This window comes from Dama dama, chromosome 18, assembly GCF_033118175.1.
Source record: "Dama dama isolate Ldn47 chromosome 18, ASM3311817v1, whole genome shotgun sequence".
In the NCBI taxonomy this organism is placed as follows: Eukaryota; Metazoa; Chordata; class Mammalia; order Artiodactyla; family Cervidae; genus Dama; species Dama dama.
In genome coordinates, this window is record NC_083698.1 from 111,421,207 (window position 1) to 111,447,952 (window position 26,746).

Here is a 26,746-nt window from a genome sequence, read left to right on the forward strand (position 1 = left end):
TAACAGGATATTGTCACCTGGTGGCTTGTGAGCAGCAGATACTTACTTCTCACAGTTCTGAGGGCTGGAAAGTCCAGGGTCAAGGTGTGGCCTGGTTGGGTGCCAGTGAGGCCCCCGACCCTCACTGTGTGCTCATGTGGCTGGTGGGTGGGCGGGAGCCCTCTGGGGTCCCTTTCACGGGCACTGATCCCATTCACGAGCTTCCCCCCCATGGACTCGGCGTCTCCCAACCGCTGCACCTGCAGACGCCATCACACTGGGCGCTAGGACTCCACACATCAGTTTTGGGGGGACACAAATATTCAGTGCACGGCAGTAGGGAACATCTTTCTCTTGACTAAGAGCTTGTAATAGTAAGCTCTGTTATAAAAAGAGGAAGAGGTATTTACTGCACTCTTGTTAAGTGAAATAATTCTTTTCAATTTTATGAGGAAACATTTATTGTGAAAATAAAGACACTTCTTGTGTATAAATGTAATTAACAAATAGATGCTATTTATTATTGAGTTGTAGATGTGTAATAGATATTTTTTAACATAAAGAAATTTTTATGGGTAACAGTAAGTTTTATTTATTCTACCAGTTAATTTGTTTCCCAATTTTATTCTCTGGTATCATTATTAGATTTTGATCTTTTGAATTACATTGCCCTTGAAGTATACTTTTTAGGAGTTTTTAGCCATGTAGTATCTTCACATGTGTGTGGAATGTTCAGTTTTTTTGGTCAGGATTGTATACTTAATGGGTGCAAACTTAGAGTTAGCCCTAAAACCTTGCCCTTTAAATGTTGTTATTATGCACCTTAATTGTTTGACATTTGTCTGTTGTGATTTAACAGGTGGAATATATTTTTTTTTCAGTTTTAAAATTGTCTTTGTTTATTTCACTCAGAAATTAACTATTTTTTAAAAAATTTGAGGCTAGTATAAACTTGATTTAGATAAACATTGAAATGTATTTACATGCTGACTTTTAATGTTTTGATTTTTTAAAATATGAGTTTATAGTTGGCATCATAGATTTAAGAAAGCTCTTAAAATTCCATCAGTGTGGGGAGGATATATATAGACTTATGGCTGATTCATGTTGTATGGCAGAAACCAGCAAAACATTGTAAAGCACTTATCCTCCCAAGTAAAAAAAATTAAATCTGTGATTTTTCAATTTAGAGAGTAGTACTCCTAGTTTTACTTGGATGTCTTAGAAAATGGACACCGCCCTTTTCATTCTGAAAGATAGAATGAAAAGTGGTCTGGTTTCAGTCCTGGACTTTGGCCGGGTAGACCTGTTTCTCACGGTTGGCCTGATTCTCCTGCTCAGGTTGCGGGAGTGATGATGGTGCGGGCGCTCCGTGCGGCAGGAGTCTGGTGCTGGCTGAATGTGGCACATGCGTCTCACATGTGGCCACTCTTGTGGTCTGTATGCATTCCCCAGTTGCTGAGCTGGCTTCTTGCTGGCCTCTGATAGCCACTAACTCTCGTGATGGTTTAGCTTTGCGCTCCACTCCAGCTGCCTGCCTTTCTGTGTGTTTCTGTCCTCTGTAGCGCTCAGGATGTCACGATCAGCCTGACGGCCACGTCAGACATGGTCACGTCGTTTGAGATGTCTGACACCAACGACCAGTCTGCAGAGCAGGAGTCTGAGTATGAGCAGGGTGAGGATGAGCTCGTCTATCACAAGTCGGGTGGGTCTGAGCTGTATGCTCACGAGTACCCAGAAGAAGGGCCGTATGAGGGGCACGACGCTGAGCTCCCCGAAGACCACATTGAGTACGTGGAGGGGACCGAGGAGGAGCCGCTGTACAGCGACGAGGTCCTGGACATCGAGATCAATGAGCCCTTGGACGAGTTCACAGTGAGTTGCCCTCCTTTGTGTGGCCGGAGATAACGTGGCTGCCTGGGCATGGGTTTCTAGACTGATTTGAAATCTATTTCCCTCCCCTGGGAGGGAGGGAAATTAGACCTTATTATCACTGTCTGCCAGTTTCTTTATCTGAGCTATGACAAAGTTTGTGTTGACAGCTTGTTTGGCCGGAGCGAATGCTCCTTTGTCATTGTGGAAGGCTGCACAGAATTGTGACCTTGAGGATTGCACCCTAAGGAAGAAAACAGCTTTGTGTGGTGGAGATACACTGTCAATTGTTAGAAGTACTTAATGCAGAGCTTTTATCCAGGCTTTAGACAAGATCTGATAAAGTCCTTCTAAGGTGAAAAGATTATTGACCTGCTAAAGACATCTTTAAGGTGCTAATATTCCAGAGTGATTGATGTCCTGCTCATTCATCCTTTTTTGTAACTGAGAACTGTCTAAACATGAATAAAGAGATTGGAGGTTAGTTTAGGAAATGTCACACACAATTTGTTATCTGTAATCAGGAAGCAGAGATTGTGCTGATTTTTATTTCAGAAAGGTGATTTTGGTAGGTAGGGGTTTTTTTTGTTTTTTTTTTTTTAAGGTTGAACAGTCAAAAAGAAAAAGGTATTAGTGAAAGATCATCTGTCTTAATGATTCCTTATTGGGAGAGATTTGTTTATGAAATAAGCACTTAGTGAAATTCTGTTGGAAGGGCGAGATTTCCGCAGATGCGTAGGATCTTAGGGTTTTCAGCATGCTGGGCTCCTGTGGTGCTGTGTTGGGGGCTGCTGGGATGGGTTGTGGGTCAGCAGATTTAGGGTGAGAATTCTGCCTTTATGTTTTCATTCAGAGTAAATGACTTTTCATTTGAGGAAAAAGTGTGTTTGTGTGTGTGTGTGTGTAGTTTTGAAAGAGATTGTTATATGGAGCCTTAGAATATTTAGTCCCAGACATGGTTGTGTTTCCATATCTCAATAGTTGTTTTTAAGGTTTGATTCTTTTTGAGTGCTTTCTCTTTAGTAGACGTAATCACGAAAAGATGTGTGTAGTTTTGGTAAACAGAGTCGTATAAAAGGCATCGTGAGTCCTTGTTCTTTCGATAACTCTGTAATGGTTTGTTTTGGTAATAAACCCTACAGTAGTGTGGACTGGTGATCTCTGGTTTATAGTGTGTTCATGTACTGTGTTAAAGTGAGACACTAGTTTAAAATGGTCCTTAAAAATTAGGTCAAAATCTTTTAAAACTGTGCCCAAGTATCTGCTGGTTAATGTTGTGTTACCTCTACTACTCATCCCTAAGGTGAGGTGATTGGTCAGTCGTATCCCTTGTAAGTTCAGCATTTCAACAGATCTTTACCAGTGTGGAAGCAGTGGGGACACGAGAATTGCTGAAACATGAAGCATGGCCCCTGCCTTCTGAGGGCTTAGAATTTACTGGAACAGTCACTGTGTGGGAAGTGCTTGGTAGTGCCTACACATGGTCACGGAAGAGGCCCCTCTCTCCGGTGTTCTCGCAGTTTGTTGTAAAGAGGATTTCTAGTAAGTGAGGAATTTCTCTCTCTTGTTTTCCAAACTTGGAGTTAAGTTACATTTAAGCTCCTCATTGTAGAAAATCCAACTTAAACCATCTGACATCTTGTGCCTAAGATTCAGGTATTGAAAAAAAATGTGCAAATTCAATACAGTCACAGTACTTATCTACATTAAAATGAATTTTTTCAGAATTAAAAAAATCTGGAAGTTTACTTAAGAATTCTGAATGTCTCAATATTTTTATTGAGAGTTATAAAGTTTAAAGGTGAGGTGAAGGTCAGTATCTTTCTGGAGCAGTGTCAGCCCCCCTCAGTATATCCAGGTTTATGTCCATGCTCTTTCTTTTCTTCCCGGTTTAAGATTTCCTGTTTCTTCTTGATAGTTGTCACAGTAGACTCGGGCAATGCCTCCTCTTTGCGTGGGGAGGGAAGAATGCACTCCAGCTGTGAAATGCTTCCCCAGCTCTGTGGTGAGGGCCTCTCCCTGTGTTCTTAGGCCGTCACTGGGGCACGGGTTAGTTAGTTATTCATCATTAGACCAACGGACATATGAGTCGGTTGCGTCCCTGAATGTCCCAGAGGTATTTTAGTTTATTAAATGGTGTATTTAACTGTGGTTTGTGTCCTGGTTAGGCTGTGTTGACTCATACACCGGAGCTGGAATTGAGCTCTCTGCTGATCCCGAGTGTGTTCTATCTGAGCTCACGCAGGCCAGATGGAGGGATTCTGTAACTGGGAGTAGAATTATAATATTGCCGAATGTTACAACTAGAAGGGACACTTACCTGAAAAGTTGATAGTAAACTGTAGTGTTCTTTGCTGTCATACTCAAAAGCAGTTTTTTTTTTTTTTTGACTTGCTCTCCTGATCTTGAGAAGGTGAATTGAGATTTGATATAAAAACTTGTGTTCTTGTATTAGGAAGAGATGTAAATTCTTTATTATTCAACAGGATATTAGAACATTGTCAGGTGCTGCTGAGCATAACTAGATTTAGTGCCTTTAAAGTTAGCATAGATTGAGATTTTGTAAAGCAGTGTTCTGTAAAAACAGCTTTAGATTGGGAATTTGTGTAACAGGTAGCGGATTTTTGTTTCCCGGTGAGAATTCCGTGGGGTGGACTGTGCTACCTTGTCTGTTCGCTTGCTTGCTTCTTACGGCCTTCTTTGAAATCTGAACAGTCCTGCTCTCAGTGGGTCGTGGGTAGTGATGGTTGCCCTTTGAGGTGGAACGGTAGCAGTTTCCTTGGGGAAGTAAAATGCAGTATGTAGGGGCAGCCTTGAGAGACAGCTGGGGGGCCTCAGGCGCTCCCCACCTTGTGAGCTGCTGCAGTTCTCTGCGGCGAGACTGCTGGGCCCCGAGCAGTGGGCTGTGCAGGTCCCACGGCTCGTCTGCTCTTCCCCCGCCTTGTAACTGTCGATGGTTCACTGTAGCTGGTGGCCAGGGACGCGGGTAAGTTGAGCTCCCCTGGAGGGGAGCCGTTACACGTAGTAATACCTGTTGGAGCCCTTCTTTCCTTGCAGTTTGCCGGCTTCCTTCCCTGTGTTTTTAAGAGCTGCCTGCCTGCTGCCATGCTCCTTACATTCCATGCAGACCTGCGATCGTCCTTCTAATTCAGAGGAGTGGCTGATGGAGAAACTAGTTCTAACATGCAATTTTAATACAGTGCCTGTGTTGAATTGAATTGCCCGTACTTTTGTTGTCTTCTATTGCTGTAAAAATAGTTTAGGTTGGGCGTGATTCCAGCCCCAGTGCTGCTGCTGAGCTGCTCTGTGCAAGCACACACACATTTTCTTTTTTAAGATTACGTCTCCTTGGTGTTGATTTTGAGAAGAGCTTTGTGTCGGGGTCCCTGGAGGTTGAGGCAGAGTCCATGCCACTCCCCGTACCGACCAGGCTGGCATACTGCGCTTTGCTCTCATTGACGCTCAGGGGAGGTCCCATTCTGGTTTTGTGCTGAGTGCTTTTCTGCTCAGATGGTCATTGGCATAGTACACTTTGCTAACATAGCTAAGCATGAGTCATGAAGATGAAAAGTGCTTAAAAGCCCCAAAGCAATGTGAGAAAAACTTATTTTCTGTTTAATGGCTGTTAGGATGAAGAATACTTGCAGGCTTGTGGGCAACAAGGGATGAAAGAGCAGGAAGACTGTGTTGCTGAAGAGGAATTAGATGAGATTACTGATTCCCAGGTTGATCCTGAAACCGAAGAGGTATTTGTTCATCTTTTTAAAGAGTCCAAAAGTTTGCTAGTTTTTTGTTTTTCCCTTCCGTATTTAAAATGAGCATCTTTTTAATGTTGGTGAAAAGTTAATACATCTCCTCTTTGAAGTATGAGTGTACTTAAAAAAGCAGAAACCAAAATCCCTGAGCTTGCAAGAATCTTTGGACAGTGACTTCTGGTGAGCTGTGTTCTCCAGATAGATGTCTGCCCTTTGAGTGTTGGAATGTCTTACCTGTTTTATGGGGTGTGGGTAGGAATCTTTTGAAATGCACAGTATATGTTAGTGCTTTGAAAGAAGTACTGGGATTATCTTAAGTTAATTAGCATCAGTTAAATTTGACCATTATTCAGAAGGTACTGCAGAGTTCCCTGGATTTAGGTGCTGTGTTAGGTATCAAAGAAGCAGATGATTGAGAAGCTTGGTTCTTGTGCTCACAGAACTTGCAGTCTAAAGTGGGGGAGAGAAGACGAGGGCGCCTTCCAGTGAGGGAAAGGTAGAAGACCTGCTGGGAGAGAGGCTCAGGGGCTGCTCTGAGAACCCGCACCGCGGCCTATCTGGTCGCGTGTGTGTCTTGAGGGTGGGTTGGGGTGTTGAGACTTTATGGAAGAGGTAACCTTTCGTGAAGCACATCTGGAGAACTCTGTGTTGTCAGGACAGATTGGGGTGTGCTGTGAGATGGAAGCCGGTGAGTTCTGTTTTCCAACCTTAGAACGTTGACCCATGGGTCAAGCGTGTAAGCCATGAAATCATTCTGTAGTCTTAGAACTTGTTGGTTTAAGATTTTTTTTTTCTTCTTAATGTTTTTTCTCAGTTATTTGCCTTAATACTTTACCCCTTTCCCCCAAGAGGTCATGAAAAGTGATATTTCACTGGCTTAGGTTATTTACATTAGGTGTTACAGCAGTGTTTATGAGCTAGTATACAAAGCATTACCCTTTCTTTTCCCTGATACAATGGGGTGACAGAGTGTGTGGACATGTGCAGACACTTTCTGGGATACATCCTTGCTCTTCCCCAGTAAGCTAAATTTGATTTTTCTTTTTGTGCTTTCTCTCTCTTTTGCTCTTTGAAATAATTGGAAACTTAGAGAAAAGATAGAAGAATAGTAGAAACATCACTTTGCCCAGATTCTTCAATTGTAGACAGATATATTTAGCCAAAGGAACCAAAGCTAAAGAAAATGTTAGGAAGTGGTTCTCCTACTGATAACTGCTCTGTTCTGAGTAATGAGCCCCTGCCTCGAGGTTCAGGGAGACCGATTTATGTGGGTCATGCTTGGCACCGTATCCTATGTACTCATTGCCCAGTGCAAGGCCAGTACGAGCCTCGATTAGGTCTGAGAGAGAGCTGAAAAGTCGTTAAAGGACGGTCTGTGGGTAGGGGCCTGATGGAGGTGGCTGTGGGGATCATTCTGAGGGTGAGTAGCTGAGAGGGAAACTGAGGGACCCAGTGCCCGTCAGTTAGTTCATGTCCTCTTCATTAATTTGTAAGACTCTGTAGTGGAAAAATTAATTCCATTGATTTTTTTCCCCTGTAACTTACTCTTTCAGTATTCTAGGTAGTAAGTACTTCTCTTTACTCTTACTACACAATAACATATTGTGTTTGTAGTATATTTTAGAGTGAGAAAAGGTTTTGTAGGTTTTAATCTTTAGATGATCTCTGGAAATATAAACTATTTTATTGTAAAGCAGTTAAATAATAAGACTTCTAACAGGTGTTACACTTTAGCTTGAATGCCTTCTGGAACTGACAGAGGGTATGACTTGTAGATTTAGATATTTCAAACTTTGGTTCCTGAGCTGTATTCATTGAAATATTGAAGCAAAAGTGGGTTATTATTTAAAAATGGTAATCGTTCCTTCCATTTTCATGTCTTCTGAACAGAGAGATTCAGGGAGAGAGAGAGGTGTCTTTGGAGGAACACTAATGATCAGTCCCAGCCCATAAAGTAAATGAACTTGTGACATGTATGAATTAATATGATAATATCTCAGACATATTAATACTTAGGAATGCTTAATCACTGGGGCAGAAGTTAGACCCCTTCCTTGAACCTTCTGCCAGTATTGATCTGAGATTAGTTAATACCAGATTTTACATGTATTCAAAGAAAACGTTTGAATAATAGTGTGCTAGCTTTAGGCTCACCTTCGAAACAGAAAAGTCACCAAATAGTACAAGTTTATTTCTCACTAACGTCAAAAAATTCCCCAAAGTGTTTCAGATCTGGTGTTGGCCTCTCCAGGTAGCCTGGTGCCCAGGCTTCTTCAGACTTCCATGCAGTTCCGGGGCTCTGTGCTTTTCGTGGTCCACATCCAGGAAGTGGATTGCAGTGAGGCTGAACGGGCCCGTGCCCATATTTTGAGGAGATATCCCAGAGTTCTCAAACAGCACTTCATAAACGTCTCATTAATTACTCATTAGTCACATGGCTGTACCTCACAGCAAAGCAGGCTGGCGAATATAGTGTTTTATTAGGTGACAGCATGTTCAGCTAACGTTGGGAGTTTCATGATTAAGGACATCATAGAGAATGGGGAAAAAATGCACACCAAATTGTTTTGGTTTTACTCTACTGTTCTTGGTATTACGCCTTTTTAAGCCATAAAGGAAAAGAATGATTTTATCATACACAAATACCCCAAAACACTATAAACAAGTTCGTAGTAATGTATTTAGTAAAGTTAATGTATTCGGTGTGTTCTGTATATACAGATGAGCACTCCTGTAAAAAGAAGGGCAAAAAAATGTGAGAAGGTAATACAAAAATAAGACAGATGATTACTAAGTGTATAAAATATATTTAATAAAAGTAAGGCAGTTGTGAATTCTAACCTATCTTAATATTGGCAAAAATAAAAATCCTGGTCAGGTATTTATTCTACTGGAGGACTACCTTGGAGATGGGAAACAGTCTTCCACAGTTCTCTCGTGTCTGTGCATGTTTGGGGAGGAGGGCACTGACTGCCCTTTGTTCCTGTCTTTTCAAGGAAAGACGTATCTTTCTCTGGAGCAAGGGGCAGGCCCGCTTTGTGCTCATGGTAACAGTCCCCTGAACTCAGGTCCCCCCGTAACATGGCTCCCTTTGTGCAGGGTCACCTGGCCCTCTTTGTCTGAGAGCCGGCTGGGAACTGGGGCTCAGGGAGCTGGCCCCCAGATGACACTGCTGTCGTTACGAGTAGTGAATTGTCCTAGTCTGTGACCAGGAGTGTTGTGCCTTCTCACAGCCTCCATGGAACAGTGGCAGGCTTACCTTATTAGCCTGCAAGAAGGGTAAAATTGCAGACCCTTCACTGTTTGTGACAGTATCAAAAGCCTGAAAGTCCTTTGTCTCAGTAGTTCCAGGTTGATGAAGTTATCCAAGGGTTAACCTAAGATGTGCTCAAGGATACATGTACCAGCTGTTTGTCTGCAGCCTTGAAAACAAGTGGACCCAGGGTAGATTTTTCTGCAGGGTTAAATGAATGATGGTCAGGGGACTACACGTTCCTAAAGGATGCCCTTGCCCTCTTGGACATGAAAAGAGACTTGTGATGTGTGACTTGAAAAGAGCAAGCTAGTGGAGTTCCTCCCCTAGGTCCTCCATAGCTGTGTATGTCTAAACGTGTGTGCGTATATGTGTTTGTGTCTCAACATGTGTCTGGGAGGATCAAGACAAATGGTATAGTGGTCACCTCTGGATGGTGGGATTATTATATATTTTATACATCAAATACTTTAAAATATTTTGCTGTGAATAAGATAACTTTTGTGAACAGGGAAATACAGAGTGATTAAAATTTAACCCTTGGTAATTTGAAAGGCAAAGAACTGGAATGTGTTTGTTTAATTCCTGTGATTTCTAGTTGATATTAACGCTAACTTGAAATATCTTAATGGTGATTTTCTGTATGTACGTTTTTATAGAGAAAGAAGTAAACTCTCAGCCAGATTACATAGTTTATCTTTTTTTATACTGTCTGTTAAGACGTATATTGTTTGCTTTTTCTTCTAAGATGTATGTCCCATAGTTTTAAACAAAATATTTCAAAAACTTTTTAAAAAAGTTACACATTTTTCTTATGCTCTGCCCTTGACTGCTGGTCTGTTTACCTTGTTTGTGTTTCTTGGTTTTGTATTGATGGAAACTTCTTTGTATTGCTCTTTGCTTTCAGGTCTTAGTAGTCCTTCTTGGGGGCAGGTAATATGCTGGACTTCGTCCTGGCAACACATGTTTTGGTGGTGTTTTCTTCCTCATACTGGTATCACTGAATGTCCGTCAGAGAGATCATTGTTGAGAACTTGTATGCGTGGTACTTTTGTAGGTGCTGGGAGTGAGTGTTACATATTATTTCAGTAACTTTTGGTAAGCTTTGCTTTTGGAGGGCTGTCTTCCTGTCTTTTTTAGACATATAAATAAATTACATAGTCCTCATGGGAGAGCAGCAGTTTTATTTTGCCATATACACCTGTGTTCTGGTGTCTTTCTAGTTTTTTGACTCATTTTCTTGGAGTTAACTGCAGGGTGTTGCTGAACCAAACCTTTGCAGTCCACCCTGTGTTGCAGTGTGCATGCTCTGGGTTGCTTAAAATGGAGGTGGAAGGCATATTGCAATTTTTCAGATAACTTCTTTCTCAGAGTTATGTTTAAGTACACATTAGAATCTGAATTATGGAAATAAAAAGTAATTTCTGTTGAAAAGTCTATTTTTGGTGACTCCTTTTATTTAACTAATGTTCGTTCTTGGTTAATAAAAAAAAAAAAAATCACTGTACTTGAAACAAGCTAGAAAGATCTCATTATGAAAACTAACTCTTGAGCCTTTCTAATTATACAGTCTTGTCAGTGCCAGTGATGCTTCTGTCTTCAAACGTGGTTACAAAGGTTTGCTATTTGATAGTTGTGGCTTGAACAGGTGAGAAGTTTAAATGACATCTTTGCACCATTTAAAATTGAAATACTTTAAAAATTGTGGTGACATTTGCATTCAGTAGTATTTACATCTGAGGTATACAGTTTAGTGTATACTCAAAGATCAAAAAAGATCTTCACGACCCAGATAATCATGATGATGTGATCACCAGCCTTGAGCCAGACATCCTGGAATGTGAAGTCAAGTGGGCCTTAGGAAGCATCACTAAGAGCAAAGTTAGTGGAGGTGATGTAATTCCAGTTGAGCTATTTCAAATCCAAAAAGATGATGTCGTGAAAGTGCTGCACTCAATATGTCAGGAAATTTGGAAAACTCAGCAGTGGCCACAGGACTGGCAAAGGTCAGTTTTCATTCCAAAAGAATTCCTAAAGAGCCTCTTGATGAAAGTGAAAGAGGAGAGTGAAAAAGTTGGCTTCAAACTCAACATTCAGAAAACTAAGATCATGACATCAGGTCCCATCACTTCATGGCAAATAGATGGGGAAACAGTGGAAACAGTGACAGACTTTAGTTTTTTGGGCTCCAAAATCAGTGCAGATGGTGACTGCAGCCATGAAATTAAAAGACACTTGCTCCTTGGAAGAAAAGTTATGACCAATCTAGACAGCATATTAAAAAATGGAGACATTACTTTGCTGACAAAGGTCCGTCTAGTTAAAGCTGTGGTTTTTCCATTGGTCATGTATGGATGTGAGAGTTGGACTATAAAGAAAGCTGAGTGCCGAAGAATTGATGCTTTTGAACTGTGGTGTTGGAGAAGACTCTTGAGAGTCCTTTGGACTGCAAGGGGATCCAACTAGCCCATCCTAAAGGAAATCAGTCCTGAATACTCATTGGAAGGACTGATGTTGAAGCTGAAACTCCAATACTTTGGCTATCTGATGCGAAGAACTGACTCATTGGAAAAGACCTTGATGCTGGGGCAGATTGAAGGCGGGAGGAGAAGGGGATGACAGAGGATGAGATGGTTGGATGGCATCACCGACTCAATGGATATGAGTCTGAATAAACTCCAGGAGTTGGCGATGGACAGGGAGGCCTGGCATGCTGTGGTTCATGGGGTCGCAAAGAGTTGGACACAACTGAGTGACTGAACTGACCTGACAGTTCAGTGATTTGATAGATGTGTACACCCAAGTAACCCTCATTATCTCCGAAGATTCCCCCTTGTTTGTTTCTCGTCAGTCTTGTCTCCTCTCAGAGGTGAGCCATGTCCTTAGTTCTGTTTGTTTAGTCTTTCCTAGTCTAGAACTAGCATTGCCGACTCAATAGATGAGAATTTGAGCAAACTTCAGGAGATAGTGGAGGACAAAGGAGCCTGGGGTCGCGTGGTCCATGGGGTCGCCAAGAGTCAGACAGAACTTAGCGCCTGAGCAGCAGCGGTCTAGATCTTCGCGTGAATGTGGTCAGTGATGGTATGCTGTGTGTCTAGCTTCTTTTGGCCGCCATAATGTCTTTTGAGGTTCATTCAAATAGTTGTTTATGTCCATAATCAACAGTTCATTCCATTTGATGGACATACCTTATCTGTTTTCTCTTGATAATAGGTAATATTTGGGTTGTTTTCAGTTTTTCTGTTATCATGAATAACTAAAAGAGCTTATTTTACATATGGTTTTGTGGATATACCTTTTTTTTCCTGTAGTATTAAGTAGAAGTGGTACTACTGAAACAGGGTAGAAGTATGTTTAATGATATAAGAAACAGCCAAATGGTTTTCTTAAGTGTTTGTACTGTTCATCCTCCCGCTGGTCAGATATGAGAGTCTCAGTTCTCCCACGTGTCTGTGTTTGTGCCATTATTCGTCTAAAGGCTCTCCTTCCCCTCTGAGTTCCTTAGTGCTCACGTGAGAATCGGTTGCCCGTTGAAGCCTGAGTCTCTCTCTGGAATCCCCGTTTTGCCCCATCGCCAGTACTGCGCTGTCTTGGTTACTGTGGTGTGAAATTGGGTAGTGTGGTCCACCGGTTGTGCTGCCTTTTCAGGGTTGTTTTGGCAATCTAAGTCCTTTGAGTTCTGTATATAAATTCTGTAATTGACTTGTCAGTGTCTATTAAAAATCTGGTTGGGATTTTTTTTGAACATTGCATTATATTTTTAGTCAAATTGGGGGAAAACTAGCATCTTTATAATCACATTGCCTGTTAATAACCACGGGCTTCCCTGGTGGCTCAGCTGGTAAGGAATCTGCCTGCAATGGGTTCCAACCATGGGTTGGGAAGGTCCCCTGGAGAAGGGAAAGGCTGCCCACTTCAGTATTCTGGCCTAGAGAATTCCATGGACTGTGTAGGCCATGGGTAGGCCATGGGGTCACAGAGAGACATGACTGAGCAACCTTCACTTTCAGTCACTTAACTGATGTTTGGCATTGGGCAGGTCACTTAATACTCCCTTGCCTTAGTTTCCTTTTCTGGAAAAGTTATAACCAGTCAGTACAGTTGAGTGATTTGATACATACGTATGTCCAAGTTACCCTCATCATCCCTGAAGATTCCTGCCTGTTTTCTTTGGTCAGTCCTGACTCCTCTCAGGGGCGAGCAGTGTCCTTAGTTCTGTTTACTTAAATTAGTCTTTCCTGGTCTAGAATAGGAAAGTGAATAACCACAGTCTAATGATTGACACTTGTCTTTTTATTTCATTCTTTTTGCTTTGTTGACCTCCAGTACTGTGTAGAATAGAAACATTGAGGGCATTTGTTTTTGGTTCATTCTTTATGGTAGGGGTAAAATACTTAGTATTTCATCAAGTAAGTAGTATAAGCTGCCTGGAGGTTTTTCAGTCAGATTGAAGAAATTCTTTTCTATGTCTAGTTTGCTGAGTTTTTGTTTTAATCAGAAATAAGTGTTGAATTTTGTCAGTGCTTTTTTGGCTCCTATTGAGATAATCTTGTGACTTTCATCCCTTGTTTTTTAATGTGCGTTAAATTGACTTTAAAAACTATTAACTAAAAAAAAAAAAAAAAAACAACTATTAACTATATTCCGGACTTAATTTCTGTTTTGCAGATTTTTCCATTAATGTCCTCTTTCTATTCTGGGATCCAGTCCAGGGTACCACATTGTTGTCCTGTCTGCTCTGGTCTGTGGTGGTTTGTAGGTCTTCCCTTGAGTTCCACAACCTGAACAGTCTAAAGAAGTGTACTGCCCAGGTGTCCTGTGGAATGTCTTCTAACTGGCCTTGTCTGGTGCTTTTCTCATGGTTAGACTGGGGTGATGGAGTTTTTGGAAAGAATACCATGGAGGTTAGGTGTCCTCATGGAGTTTAGGCAGTGTGAGCCTTGGTCAAGTGCTGAGGTAGCCTTGGTGGCCAGGTGAAGATTGTAATTCTGTGACGTTCTTTCACTTTCTTTACTCTACTTTAGCACCCAAGGTGAGCGAGAGGGACTTAAGCGCCACCCCTGGAGAAGGAGAGTGTGTACATATATTTAGAATTCTTCTTGAAGGGAGATTTGTTAAATTGACTGATTTTTGGATGTTAAATCAATCTTATGCTTCTGGCTAAACCTTCACTTGGTCATGACATGTTTTCCTGTTTTGTTGGATTCCATGTGGACAGAGAAGCCTGGGGTGCTAGAGTCCACTGGTCCCAAACAGTTGGACACTACTTAGTGATGGAACAACATGCACTTTTATTTTATTAAGCAATTTTGTGTCTGTGTTCATGAACAAAATTGGTCTGCAATTTTCTTCTCTTGTAGTTTTTGCACAATTTATTAATAATTGCTAGTCTTTTCAGTTTGTAAGTTTTAACTCTCGGTGGAATTAGAATTGATTTTTATCTATGATATAGAATTATTCTCTATCAAATATTTTGTAAGCTCTAACAACTTTTGGAAAGTTTTTAGAAGCAGTGTTCTGTATAGCTTTCTATTTCAGAGAATTACCCAGTCACTGCCCCTCAGATTTGGGATGGAATTTTGAATTTTCTTTCAAAAACTGAGATCACAAGTTCATTTCAGAGTTAGCTAGAGAATGTAACAAAATATGTAAGTCTGTGTCTCGCTGCCTCTTAGAGTTTCTAATTATGTATGTATGTTCAGACTTTGGTGGACTTGTCTATTTTGTAAAGAACTTTCATGATGATTTTCATATGCATCCTCTGTTAAGTATTACAAATACATCTTTCAGGTTTTTAAGATAATTAAACAGCTAAAAATCAAACCTTTGAATATTTTTGGCAGTGTCTATATAAATGAAGTCAGAATCAGGGTAACTTAATTTTTATATTGTTAGCCAGCACTGCCCTTCAGTGGAATTTTACTTGTGAATGGAATATTGTGAATATTTGTGAATATTCCATTCATAAGTATTTCTCTGCAGCGAAAGTCAACATTATGGCAGATAGGTAAGTTAATTCTAAGTACACGGCCAAAGAAGATGCCATTTTTTTGAGACTAGTATTTAGAGTAAGAGGTAGTGACCAGTGGCTGAAAGGGTGAGTCTAACTTAGTGTTGCCAGGTGACCTATATTTGAGGCACCTGAAGCCAGCAGTTTTTCAGTTTCAGCTCAGGGCTTGTGTAATCCTTGATGAAGTTCAAATGGAACTGGACCCTGAGTGCGAACCAGAAGTTTGCATCCTAGGATATTCCGTCTCTCCAAAAGTTGACCTTGTGCCATCCTTTTTGTAGTCAGGCCCTCCCTCCGTTCCTGATCCTCGGTAACCAGTGCAGCTTTGTCTCTTGGAGAGTGTCATATGTGGAATTGTCGCAGGGTGTCCCCTTTTGAGTGACTTATTGTGCCTTTTCACTTCTGTCATACGGCATGATGCCTTTGTGATTTCATCCCAGTGTTTGTATCGTTCTTCCTCTTTTATTGCTGAAAGAGCGTTCCATAGTTTGGATGTACAACAGTTTGTGTATCCATTCACTGTTGTTTCTATTTTTGGTCATCCAATATAGAACTGTAAAACTTTCCCTGCAGGTTTTTACATGAACATAAATTTTCATTTTTCCTGAGTAAATATCTAGCAGTGGTAATGCTGGGTCATAGACTAGAATTGTTCATTGATTTGTTTCTGGTAGCCTGTAGTGTTTGTTCCAGAGAAACAGTTTTCAGCTTGTCTTTGTTATATTTAGATTTCTTAGATGGAGATTGTATGTAGAATAAACTATATTAGTTTCAGTACTGTCTTGTTTTACATTAAACTTGCTTGTAAAGTGTTTGAACTGTAACTACTGTTAATGGTTGAATTAAAAATGACTACTGTAATAAAATCTTTGCTTTATTGGTAGTGATCTCTTTTCCTTCTCGCTGGTCTTGCCGCTATAGTGTGGTCTGTGGACCTGCATGTTGGCTTCACCTGGAGCTTGTTGGAAATGCAGAATTTTAGACCCCCACCTGCAGAATCAGAATCTGCATGTTGGCAGGATTCCCAATGATGAGTATAAACCTTCAGTTTGAGAAGCACTGTTCTGGAGCACTAAGAGGTGGAGAAGAAGGTTTTGTAATGAGCTGACTCTTTGCTCGGTTTGAGTGTAGTGCAGGATGACCATAGCTGGGTCCATCTCACACGTCATTCCTGTGTGGTTTCAGACGTTCAGTCAGACAGAAGTAATGGTGTCAAACCAGCAAAACCACAGAATGCCAGCGTCCTGGTGCCTTAAAGTTCTGCAGTACACTGAATATCAGCATACTGAAAGGTGGTTTTGCAATCACCTAAAAGTTATAGTTTACACTCAGTATTTTATTTTCAGGCATTGATTCTCTACTATAGGGTTTAATAGCAATGAATGTGTGCATTTTTTACACAGAAAATGTTGGGGAAAGAGTCCAAAATGATTGTGTCATTTTCTTTCTCTTGCGCATTCTCTAGTGAAGTGGTTCATTTTTGTTTCTGTTAAGAGTAAAGGACATGTAAGAATTATGAGTGATGAGACTAAAGGAGCAGTTTTTTTTTTAAGTTTGCAAAAAGCATAAATGAATCTAGCAGTCGGTAGGTACCTATGTTATTACCTGACAGTAGGTCACTAAGATCTAACATGAGATGAAAGTGATTAGTGTCAGAAGGAACATGAGTTAATACAGTAAGAATTGTTGATGAAGAAATTATTGTAGTTTGGGACTAGATTAAACAAAATTTTTGTAGGAATCCTGATACAATGATGTACAAGATAAAAACTGGTTTTAAGGACTCGGCTGGTGGCACAGTGGATAAGAACCCGCCTGCCAATGCAGGGCACACAAATTGGAAACAGCCTGCTGCTGGTCAGTTAAGCCCGTGCGCCACAACTGCTGAGCCTGTGCCGTAGGACCTGCGAGCTGCAACTGCGGAAGCCCGGGTGCCCTAGAGCCCACGCTCCATAAGGACGAGTGTGTGTACTGCAGCAGAAGAGTCGCCCTGCTCGCCACAGCTAGAGAAGGCCTGTGCAGGGCAGTGATGACCCAGCACAGCCATAAATAAATGAATGAAAAAAACAACCCCAAATTGGTTTTCGTCTGAAGCGAATGAAAAAATAATAGTTTTGTGGTTAATAGTCTGAACCAGAGGTAGAAACTCACAAACCCTGGTCAGTGGGATGAAGTAGAAAGGGGTGAGAAATGATGCAGGAACGATTATACAGGCTGAGAGAACCAGAGAAGCCAAGCAACCCAACAGTGGATTTGGAGCACTTGGCTGCATCGAAAGTCAGGGTAGACGGGTCAGGAGTGCCAGGACACGTGGCGCCTGTTTGGTGGGAAGGAATGTGCCGTCATCTAACGGGAGCTACAAGGCGGCTTCTGTGCTGGAATCAGGCTCAGGGGCTCTAGGGTTAGTTTAATTAACATACTGAGCTTTGTTTAGATCTGAATTAGAGTCTAGGCCAGCAGCGGTGTTTGGAATTCATGTTTGTTCTCTCTTAGAAGTATAAGTAGTTACAATGTATAAGACTTTGGTATATTAACCAGGAGTAGAAATTTGAATTTTTTCTAACATTGTTAATTTTTAATATTAAAGGTTTTGTCTCCTGGGATCAGTTTAATGTTTCACATGGCTTTATAAATGGGACATTGTGCTGTATTTTTACATCTTTATTATAAGAGCTTTTATGTGTGTGTGCACATACGTGTATGCATGACCGTTGTTCAGGATTTAATTCAGAAGACTATGAGCTCACTTTCCCTCCTTGCTGTCTTGTCTGTCTGCCATGTAGGGAGGCATGGAGACTTTGGAGTTGCAGAAGGACATCAAAGAAGAGTCAGATGAAGAAGAGGATGATGATGAAGAATCTGGGCGATTACGTTTCAAAACTGAAAGGAAAGAAGGAACAATTATTAGGCTCTCAGATGTAACTAGAGAGAGAAGGAACATTCCAGAAACTTTGGGTAACATTTTTTACCTGTCTCCCATCCTCCTTCATTCCCATTTCAACTTCCTCTATAGTACTGTTATGATTAATGAAGTAGATAAAAAAACAGTTGACTTTATAGACTGTTATGCATGGTGTCCAGAAGCTGGATGGTCTGTGTGAGGTGAGAAATGAGTTAATGGTGCTATAAAAGTCATTCTATAAAAATGACTTGTCTTCTGGATTAAAAAATGTTTGAATAAAATATGTTCTTTTTAATAGTTTTCCTTTTGTAGTCCCTGACTTAGACTTGCTCTCATGCATGCTGTGTGGTTCCTGGCTGGCTCTGGGAACTTGACGTCGGGGTGGTGCAGGGTCGTCTCACCCTTCCCAGGTTGCCAGGGCTCCTTTTGGACCAGACTGGTTTTATTTTGTCCCTTTTTTCTCATCATAGCCGTGTCTTTTGTGTGTGTCTGCCTCTGTGCCATTCCTCTCAGCGTTCAGTGAGACAAGGTGGCTTGTTTGTCGCACCGTCAGTTGCACACATTGTTCCTGTTGCAGACCCACAGCAGGCTGTTGCTGATGAACAGAGCCTTTTCCAGTGTTACCCTGCACCCGCTCTTCTGGAGTTCTTTCCAGTGCCCACTGCGAGGAGTAAAGCAGTGGTTCTCAAATTGGAGCAACAGAATCCCCCAGAAGACTTGTTAAGACACATACTTCTGGATGCGCTCTCAGCTGCTCTGATTCAGTAGGTTTAGGGTAAGGCCCAAGAAAGTTGAATTTCTGATGAGTTTGCAGGTAGTGTTGTTCCTGTTGCTCCGAAGTTCACACTTCCAGAACCACTCGGGTACCGTCTCATATTCCAAGGAGTAGGGTGGGAGGGTGGAAGAACAGCGGGTTATACCTGTTCTCCGGTCTTGGTCAAAGTAAAATCAAGAAACCATCAGTTGCTACCTTTATTACTTCGTAAAACCGTGATCTGTAGCCACTTGCCATTGGAAGCCTGAGCGTGTGTCTGCAGTGGCAGGAATGAATTCTCCGTGAGAACGCCAAGCTCTCAAGGTGCCCACCATAATGCTGGTGAGCCCGTCTTACCATCTTACATCCCTCGGTGAGGTTTGTGGGAGACTGACCTGGAGTCTTAGCGTTCTCTGTGCCTTTCCCTTTGGCTTTCCTGCTTCTAGCTTTTGGCCCAGGCTCTTCCCTGGACTTTGCTCAGGTTATGGTATTAAGTTGCTTGTTGGGTGAACCAGTACAGCATAGGCTTCTAAGAAGGAGCCGAGAAGTTGGCCTTGGGTAAAAGGAGATGGAGCAAGCTTAGGTCTTAAAACAAGGGGATGGGAAAAAAGGAAAAGTATCGTCAGCAGGAGTGTTGGCAGCGTTACATAACAAGCACACTGGAATAGACATCTCAGTCTTGGACTGGGTAAGACAGACAAGGGAAAGATGGCGCCCCCGGCTGCTCACAGACAGCGGTGGGCGGCAGCTCGTTAGGCAGGAGAGTGCTGTCTCGGGGCGGGGTGCGGTGAAGCCTCCCTTCTGCTTCTGTGTAGCTGGGCTGTGGCTTTATTACATAAATCTGGGAGCCGTACATTATATCTTAATAACAGTGTTAGCTGCACGTTGTAAGGGTGTGAAGTCAGCTCTCAGACACTGTTAGGAATGGTGGCCTTTGCTCTCTGCAGCCAACTGCTTATGGGCTCTGGTGTACTCTATAGATCACCCTCTCTGCACCCCCAGAGCCCCCGCTCCTCCTGTCCCCTGATCCTCAGCTACGGTTATCTCGCCTCTGTTCGCTTGAACTTGACCCAAACACTGACAAGTTCTGAAGTGTCCGACTTGCCTGTGTTCATAATTTGTACTTGTTTTATTCCTACGTTGCTTTCTTTTCAGGATCTTTGCCTCATTTGGTTCTTCACAGGGTCATTTGTACTTCTTTTATTAAAGAATTTGTATAGAAATTCACATGAATTTTTACTCATCACTTTGTGTACTCCTGGTGATAGAAATACTAGTTTCAGGTTTTGTATACAGATGCTTGCATTGATTTGACTGTATAAAGCTGCTCACATACTCTTCGTAATGGGATTAAAATATCTTGCTACCAGAGTGTGTATATCATCTCCTATGATGGATTTTTCTTGACAGTTGATATCTTTTAACATTCTGAATACAAATAAAGGCAGTTATTTTGTGATACCATTGATTACTTTTGAGAACACTGCATTCTACAAAGAAGAATGAAATAATGTTCTGGCCTGGGAATAGTGAGTTCTCGTCAGAATCTGGAAGGGCATTCAGTCACTTTTAGTCTTATTCACATTCAAATGTATGATGTCATCCTTAAGTAATTCATGTTTGTGACAGTCTTGACCGTTATGGAGCCTGAGACACAGATGTTGATCTGTATTTTCAGTCCATATTGGATTAGGCATAGAATTTTGGGCTTTTACTTGAGTTATGATCTTAAGCTTTTGTCCTCAACCAGGATTCTGGGAATTAAATACCTTAGAGAAAATGTGACATTATCAGTTTTCCCAAGGATGGTACAAAGCTATATACTTAGGAGACAAGTTTTTCATTATATAAAAAGGATCCCATAGGATATGAGGGCTTAATTCTCTCACAGAATACAGTTGAAAAGGGTTTCTAGAACATGCATGTGTAAGAGAAAGATTTATTTTGAATGGCAAAGTCAAAAGCCATCTCTAAAACATGGGTGTCACTGACCAGTTACCCTGAAGTGTCAGCACAGAGGTTCAGAGGGGCCAGTTCTTTTGCCCTAGGAGGTGGACCTCAGATTCTCTCTGGAAGCAGTGCCAGCGGAAAACAAAAGACTGTGCTTATTTTAGTTAGGCTTTTATAATTTGTAATCTGTGAGTAAGCTTCTAGGTTTTGCCATATTCTAAGTTTCATTGGGCACAGGCAGTACGTTAAATTATGTTTCATTGCTTTAGCCTGAAGAACATTGTTGTTAGGCCCACATAATGTCCTCTTGAAATAATATCCTTGGTGAATTTTGCTTAAGGCAGATGATCTTTGAGGAAAACATTTTTTTAATTGATATACAAATTGTGTATTTATACAGCAGAATATTCCAATAGAGAAAAGAAATAAACATCCTGCAATAACGTACAATTTTTTCATCTATTAATAAACAATTTAAGATCACTAGTGCCAGCAGTAAGATGACTACCTTCAGTTTACACAATGGTCCTTGCATTTGCAAGGTTTTCAGAAATTTCTTGATTCAGTTATCTTGTTTATTTAAAAAAAAAACAAAACCACAACCAAAAATAAAAACCTCAGAATGTCATTTGTTGTTTCTATTTTGCCAAATAAACAGTATTTTATAGATATTCATTATGTATTAGTTAAAGTATTTTTATGTACATATGTTTTTCTTAAGCACATTTTAGAAAGGGACAACACAACGTAAAACTTTGTTACATTACACTCTTATCTCTTTACTTTGGAATATGGACCTAGTTCAGAAAACACTTAAGCGGAAATTAACATTTCAGTTGAAGTTACAAATGTAATTTCCATCCTGTCATATTTTGGTGACCTTTTGTGACAGCTTGTCTCAATTGGAGGAATGCATTTTTACTTGCTGATTAAAGATGTCATTTGAAACCATTTTATTACTGGGGATAGTGAAATTAATCTTGACACTTAGAACCACTAGAAAAATAATTGCTGATTCACCACATAAAATGTGTATGTGAACCTATCATGTAGTCAAGATTAGAATAAAAGTCTGTGCTTGTTAAGAGGAGATTAAATTTTCTTTGGAATGGAGTCTAGATCCATTTGAAGGGAAGGGGGATACCTTAGAAACAATTTCAAGAAAATGAAATGTGGCTTAGAGATTTTGGAAGAGTTTGGAGATGATTATGGAATCCAAGGTACGAGAAAAACTGGTTATATTTAAAATTTACCCTTTGCTGTGGAAGAAGTCATGGGAATGCTTCTTAGTAGAATTCAATGAAATCTTTGAAAGGTGTTTACTAACAGAGCATATATTATCATAACTTAGAACTGTATTTGAATAAGTTAGCCTTTTTCTTCTAAGAATTCAGAATAATGTGCCTACTGAAGTTATGTAGGGCCAGAAATTTTGATTGTTGCCCCATAGCTTTGGTCAGAGAGGAGAGCACCATTTTGTGGCTTTGCTGTCATTTGCTGTAGCTTCCCTGTCAGGCGGCATGGACGTAGGTCTGTCTTCACAGAGTAAAGCTGTTGTTTTTAAATAAATCAGAAAATCTAACTTGGTGTAGTACTAAATGAGTTTCCATTCTTTATGAAATTTAAGTATTTGGCTTGAGAGTGATCTTATTAGTAGTTTTGCTTTTAAAGCAGGAACAATCAGTAATTTGTAATTTTTGAGTCTGTGTGCCATTGTGAATTAATCAGTACTACTGGATTCGCATAGATGAGTGTCCTGGTTTAGGACTGGGTTAGCCAGGTCTTAACCAGCTTCATCTACCATCAGTGAAAGAACATGATGCCTAGCAGATGAGGAGTGGTGGTTGGGTTGAACTTCTTCAGCTCCTCGTTTTTAGCTTTCCTCAGCACATTTTAGTGGTCTCAAATGAAAATTCAAATTTCCAGGTGGTACTTGTATTTTAAGGAAGAAGCGTGTCTTCCTTTAACAGGTGTCACTCATGGGGTCCGGGTGTGTCTGATCGTTTCCTACCCCTCGTTGCTTACTGCCACTAGTGGAGTTGTTCGTTGTTGGTGAAGCACCCGCTGTTCCTGAGTTTCCTTGCCACATACTTGTTTTTTTGGTTTGTTTCTCCCTGTAGATCTGATTTCACCTCTTTGAAGGTATCTAACGCATATGCATCTTTTCAAATAGAGCTTTCAGCAGAAGCCAAAGCTGCGTTGCTTGAATTTGAAGAGAGGGAGCGACAGCACAAACAGGGCCGCTACGGCTCCAGGCGGGGAGGAAGGAGAGGAGGCTCGTCCATGTGCCGTGGTGTTGGAGACCAGAGGAGAGAGAGCAGCGAGAGGGGGCGCGCCAAGGACCACAGGCCCGCCCTGCTGCCCACACAGCCGCCTGTGGTGGTGAGTTGCGCAGCTCCATCCTGGGAGCCTGCACGCTGAGAACAAGTGAAAGTTCTCTCTGGTATGGGTTTCGTGTTTTGCATTTGCCTTAGTCTGAGATGAGAATTTAGTAAAAGGCGTCACGGCTCAAGTTTCTTTATAGCCTGTGGTATGATTTCGTTGCTGTTGTTCAGTTGCCAAGTCATGCCTGACTCTTTGTGACCCCATTCACTACAGCACTCCAGGCTTCCCTGTCCCTCACCATCTCACACAGTTTGCCCAGGTTCATGTCCATTGAATCAGTGATACCATCCAACCATCTCATCTTCTGTTGTCGCCTTCTCCTCCTGACTTCAATCTTTCTCAGCATCAGGGTCTTTTCCAGTGAGCCAGCTCCTTGCATCACGTGGCCAGAACTTCAGCGTCAGTCCCTCCAATGAGTGTTCAGGGTTAGTTTCCTTTTAGATTTGACTGGTTTGATCTCCTTGCAGCCGAAGGGACTCTCAAGAGTCTTCTTCAGCACCATAGTTCAAAAGCAGCTGTTCTTTGGCGCTCAGCCTTCTTTATTGTCCAGCTCTCACATCTGTTCATGACTACTGGAAAGGCCATAGCCTTGACTATACGGAAGCCTTGACTATACAGACCTTTGTCAGCAAGATGGTCTTTGCTTTTAACACACAGTCTGGGTTTGTCATAGCTCTCCTGCCAAGAAGCAATTGTCTTCTAATTTCATGGCTGCAATCACCATCCGCAGTGATTTTAGAGCCCAAGAAGAGGAAATCTGTCACTGCTTCCACTTTTTCCCATTCTATTTGCCGTGAAGTGATGGGACCAGATGCCAAAAAATTCTAGTTCTTTAATATTGAGTATTAAGTCAGCTTTTTTTCACTCTCCTCCTTCATTCTCATCAAGAAAGGCTAGTTCCACTTCACTTTCTTCAATTAGAGTGGTATCATCCGTATCTCTGAGGTTGTTGATATTTCTTCTGGCAATCTTGATTCCAGCTTGTAGCTCATCCAGTATATGGTCTTAAAAATCCAGTCTTCTAGTATTGAGGTAGTGAAGACTAATTCTTTGCCAGTACTGATGAAGAAAGAAGCAGTGAGAGAGCTGATGTCTTCCAGGGGTCGAACCACAGAGGAACCTTGCTCATCTCTTCTGCTATGGAGGGGCACTGCTCCTGTGAGCACCATTTCTCTGTTACATAGAGAATCTAGCCATAATGGTGTATTTCATAAAATATTTTTTCTTATATACTGCTAACCGTAGGTTTTTCCTTAAATGTAGAAGTTTCTCTTAACAGATAACTGTCATATCCTCTCCATAGAAATGGAGGTTGTCATATCCATAAAAATTTTTCATAATTTAGGAGTAAATTATGTACTTGTAATTTCAGATTAGTTTGAATTTCTCTGTATTTCAAAGGTGAGACATCGCAGGAACAAAGACAGGAAGTGTAGTGGTTTCTTTGGTGGTGGTTCTTTCAGTTAACTTTAGTATTTTATAGTTTTTCCTTCAGAAGTTAGTCTTCAGGGACAGATTTATTTAATGTAAATAAATAGGCAGTTTGCACTGTCTACCCTCCTACATTATTACGTGAGTGTAGGGGAAAATGACACCTGACCTCGGTGTAGAAAATTGTGTTTTAGGAGGCATTCATTTGTGAAATAACAAAGTAGAAAAGGTGATTTACGGTTTTCCCATGAGAATTCTGATTTCAGTTAACAGGGAAGAAAGGCAGGTGGGTTGATAGCGGCATAGAGAGATTGGTGATATTGATAGCTGCTCCCCGCTCACACGGCCGTTTGTGTTTAAGCTTTTCTGATATTAGCAGGAAGATTGGCGCTTCAGTTTTTTCCTTTTCTTCCCCATCTTGTCTCCTTGTCCCCAACTTCCACTGTGTGTTCAATAGCTAGCTCCATGGTTTTGGCCTCCGAAGGGGGAAACAGCCAGTAGGTGACCATGGTCCTGGAAAAGTAACTGAACTCCCTACTTTCTTACCCATATGGAGAGGCTCAGCTGGGAGCCCTGAGTGCTTTAAAAGTGTAGCCCAAGTGTCAGTTGACCCAAGTCCCTCTTGACAGCAGCATCGTGTCTGGAATTCTCTAGGTGCCAGCGGGCTCACCCACTGCTGGCCCGACTCAGCCTGCCGGGGCCTTGGCCTGTGAACTGTACGCGTGTCTTTGCTAGCAGTGGTATTTTAAAGCTGTGGGTTGCTGACGCAGTCACAGCTTTCTGACACGGGCTGACCTTGCTCCCCTCGTGTCCACCTTGGTCCTGGTCACCCCCCACCCCAGAGCTGTCTGTGCCTTCGATCCCTTTTCTGCCGTGGCTTTCCTTGTCTGTTTTCTCCTTGGTCCATCTGTTGGCGCTGGCACTGTGCTCCTTCCACTGCCGAGTGCTCTGAGAATGGCCTCCTCACCTCTGCAGTCTGTCCTGGTGGACTGCTCTCTGGGGCCTTGGGTGTCACCTGTGAGCTCCTCTTTCTTGAGCCTTTCTTGAGTGTCTGAGGTTGGGGTGTAGTCCCTGCTCTCCCAGCAGGGCCCCTTCTCTCTCTCCTGTCTCTCTGGCTGCGTAGTTCTCAGGCTGGTTTCTGATCGGAGCTCTCACTCAGCAGCACTGTCCTCCCTGCCATCTGCTGTCTCTGCGTGAGTCTGCTCTCTAGCCTGTGCCACTTGCCAGCGCAGTCTCTTCATTTCCTAGCTGCCCTGGGCGTCTCTGCGTGGCTGTTGCCCAGCCCTAAACTCCCCTTGTTTGGGACATGTGGTTTCCTTCACGCTGTCGAGTGAGTGGCCCCGTGCTGCGCTCTTTCCCAGTTGAGTTCAGGTTTAGTTTAGCTGTCCCTCTGTCAGTGCGGTGTCCGTGCGGATTCAGTGCTGAGCGGGGTAGAAGAGACTGCTTCACGCACAGTTGTGCACGTTACAGATACCAAGCATCAGAGGAGGGAACAGACTAGTCTCTGGGAGCTGGTGTACCATGGATAGAGAAGTCCTCCCTGAGGAAGGATAGGTTAGACAAGGTCATCTACACTTGGGTTTCAGAATTCTCGGACCACGGCTGTTTCTTTCATTCAGCTCCCAGCGTCCATAGCCTGTTAAATGGTCCGTTGTCTTCTGTCTTCTTTCCCCTCGTCTGTCACACACTGTTAGTCATCATCGTCAGACACTGTAGAGGTTCCGGAACTGAATTCAGAAGCCCCTGACGTCTGGCATCATCCTGGGCAATCAGTGTACAGGATGCCCTGGCTGGTAGTAGCCTGCTGCCTCTGCCGCTGTGTGCGGCCAGTTGGATGAGTGCTTTTATATAAGCAGGGCTGTGGAACCAGGTTCTCTGCTCCTCTGCTTACCGGCTGCTTGATCTTGTAAGAGGAGGGTCACGACAAGGGCTGGCTTCATAGGCTTGTTGAGGGTGAGTTACTCCACATACAGACTTTTCAGCGCGTGCTTAAGACACCGGCGGAGGGGAGGAGGCCCAGTGCTCTTGAGGCTGCTGCTGTGGTGGGGGTCTCCTTCTCTCAAGACTGTTGCGCTGAGGAACCCCGAGATCCTTGAGCGCATCGAGGGTGTGTTTCCCACTCCTGCGCCCTCCGGTCTTCGAATGCGGCTGCAGCCGTGCTGGTCCCCGTGTGCGCCTCTGGGCGTGTGTTCAGCCTCTGCTGCCCTCAGGTGATGCCATTCCACTTCTTGCCTAGCTCCTTCCTCTCCTTCCTGGCTCAGGGCCACCCTCTCAGAAACTGCCCCTCCCCTCTGGGAGCCCTTCACCCTCTCTGCAGCCTGCTTTCTAGCGGGGTTGCTCCTGCACTGCCCGCCCGTCTCGTAGGCTTTCTGGAGGAGGAGTGGGCCAGCCCAGGCAGCTTGTGCTCCGCCTGCAGCGCTTGGCTCGCGGTGGGCAGCTCTGATGGCTGACCTGC

The 26,746-nt window shown here is 42.4% G+C and overlaps 1 protein-coding gene across 10 annotated transcripts in view; it reads left to right on the forward strand.

Moving 5' to 3' along the window:
* RBM33 (RNA binding motif protein 33) overlaps positions 1 to 26,746 on the forward strand; it is a 109,008-nt gene that overhangs the window by 22,199 nt on the left and 60,063 nt on the right. For 7 of the 10 annotated variants that reach the window (XM_061166210.1, XM_061166208.1, XM_061166203.1 and 4 more), the window contains exons 5-8: positions 1,545 to 1,854; positions 5,481 to 5,597; positions 17,653 to 17,824; positions 22,649 to 22,857. In XM_061166210.1, coding sequence (XP_061022193.1) covers positions 1,545 to 1,854; positions 5,481 to 5,597; positions 17,653 to 17,824; positions 22,649 to 22,857 — 808 coding nt within the window. The remainder of the gene's footprint in view (positions 1 to 1,544; positions 1,855 to 5,480; positions 5,598 to 17,652; positions 17,825 to 22,648; positions 22,858 to 26,746) is intronic. The other 3 variants (XM_061166206.1, XM_061166207.1, XM_061166211.1) reach the window with 2 other exon arrangements.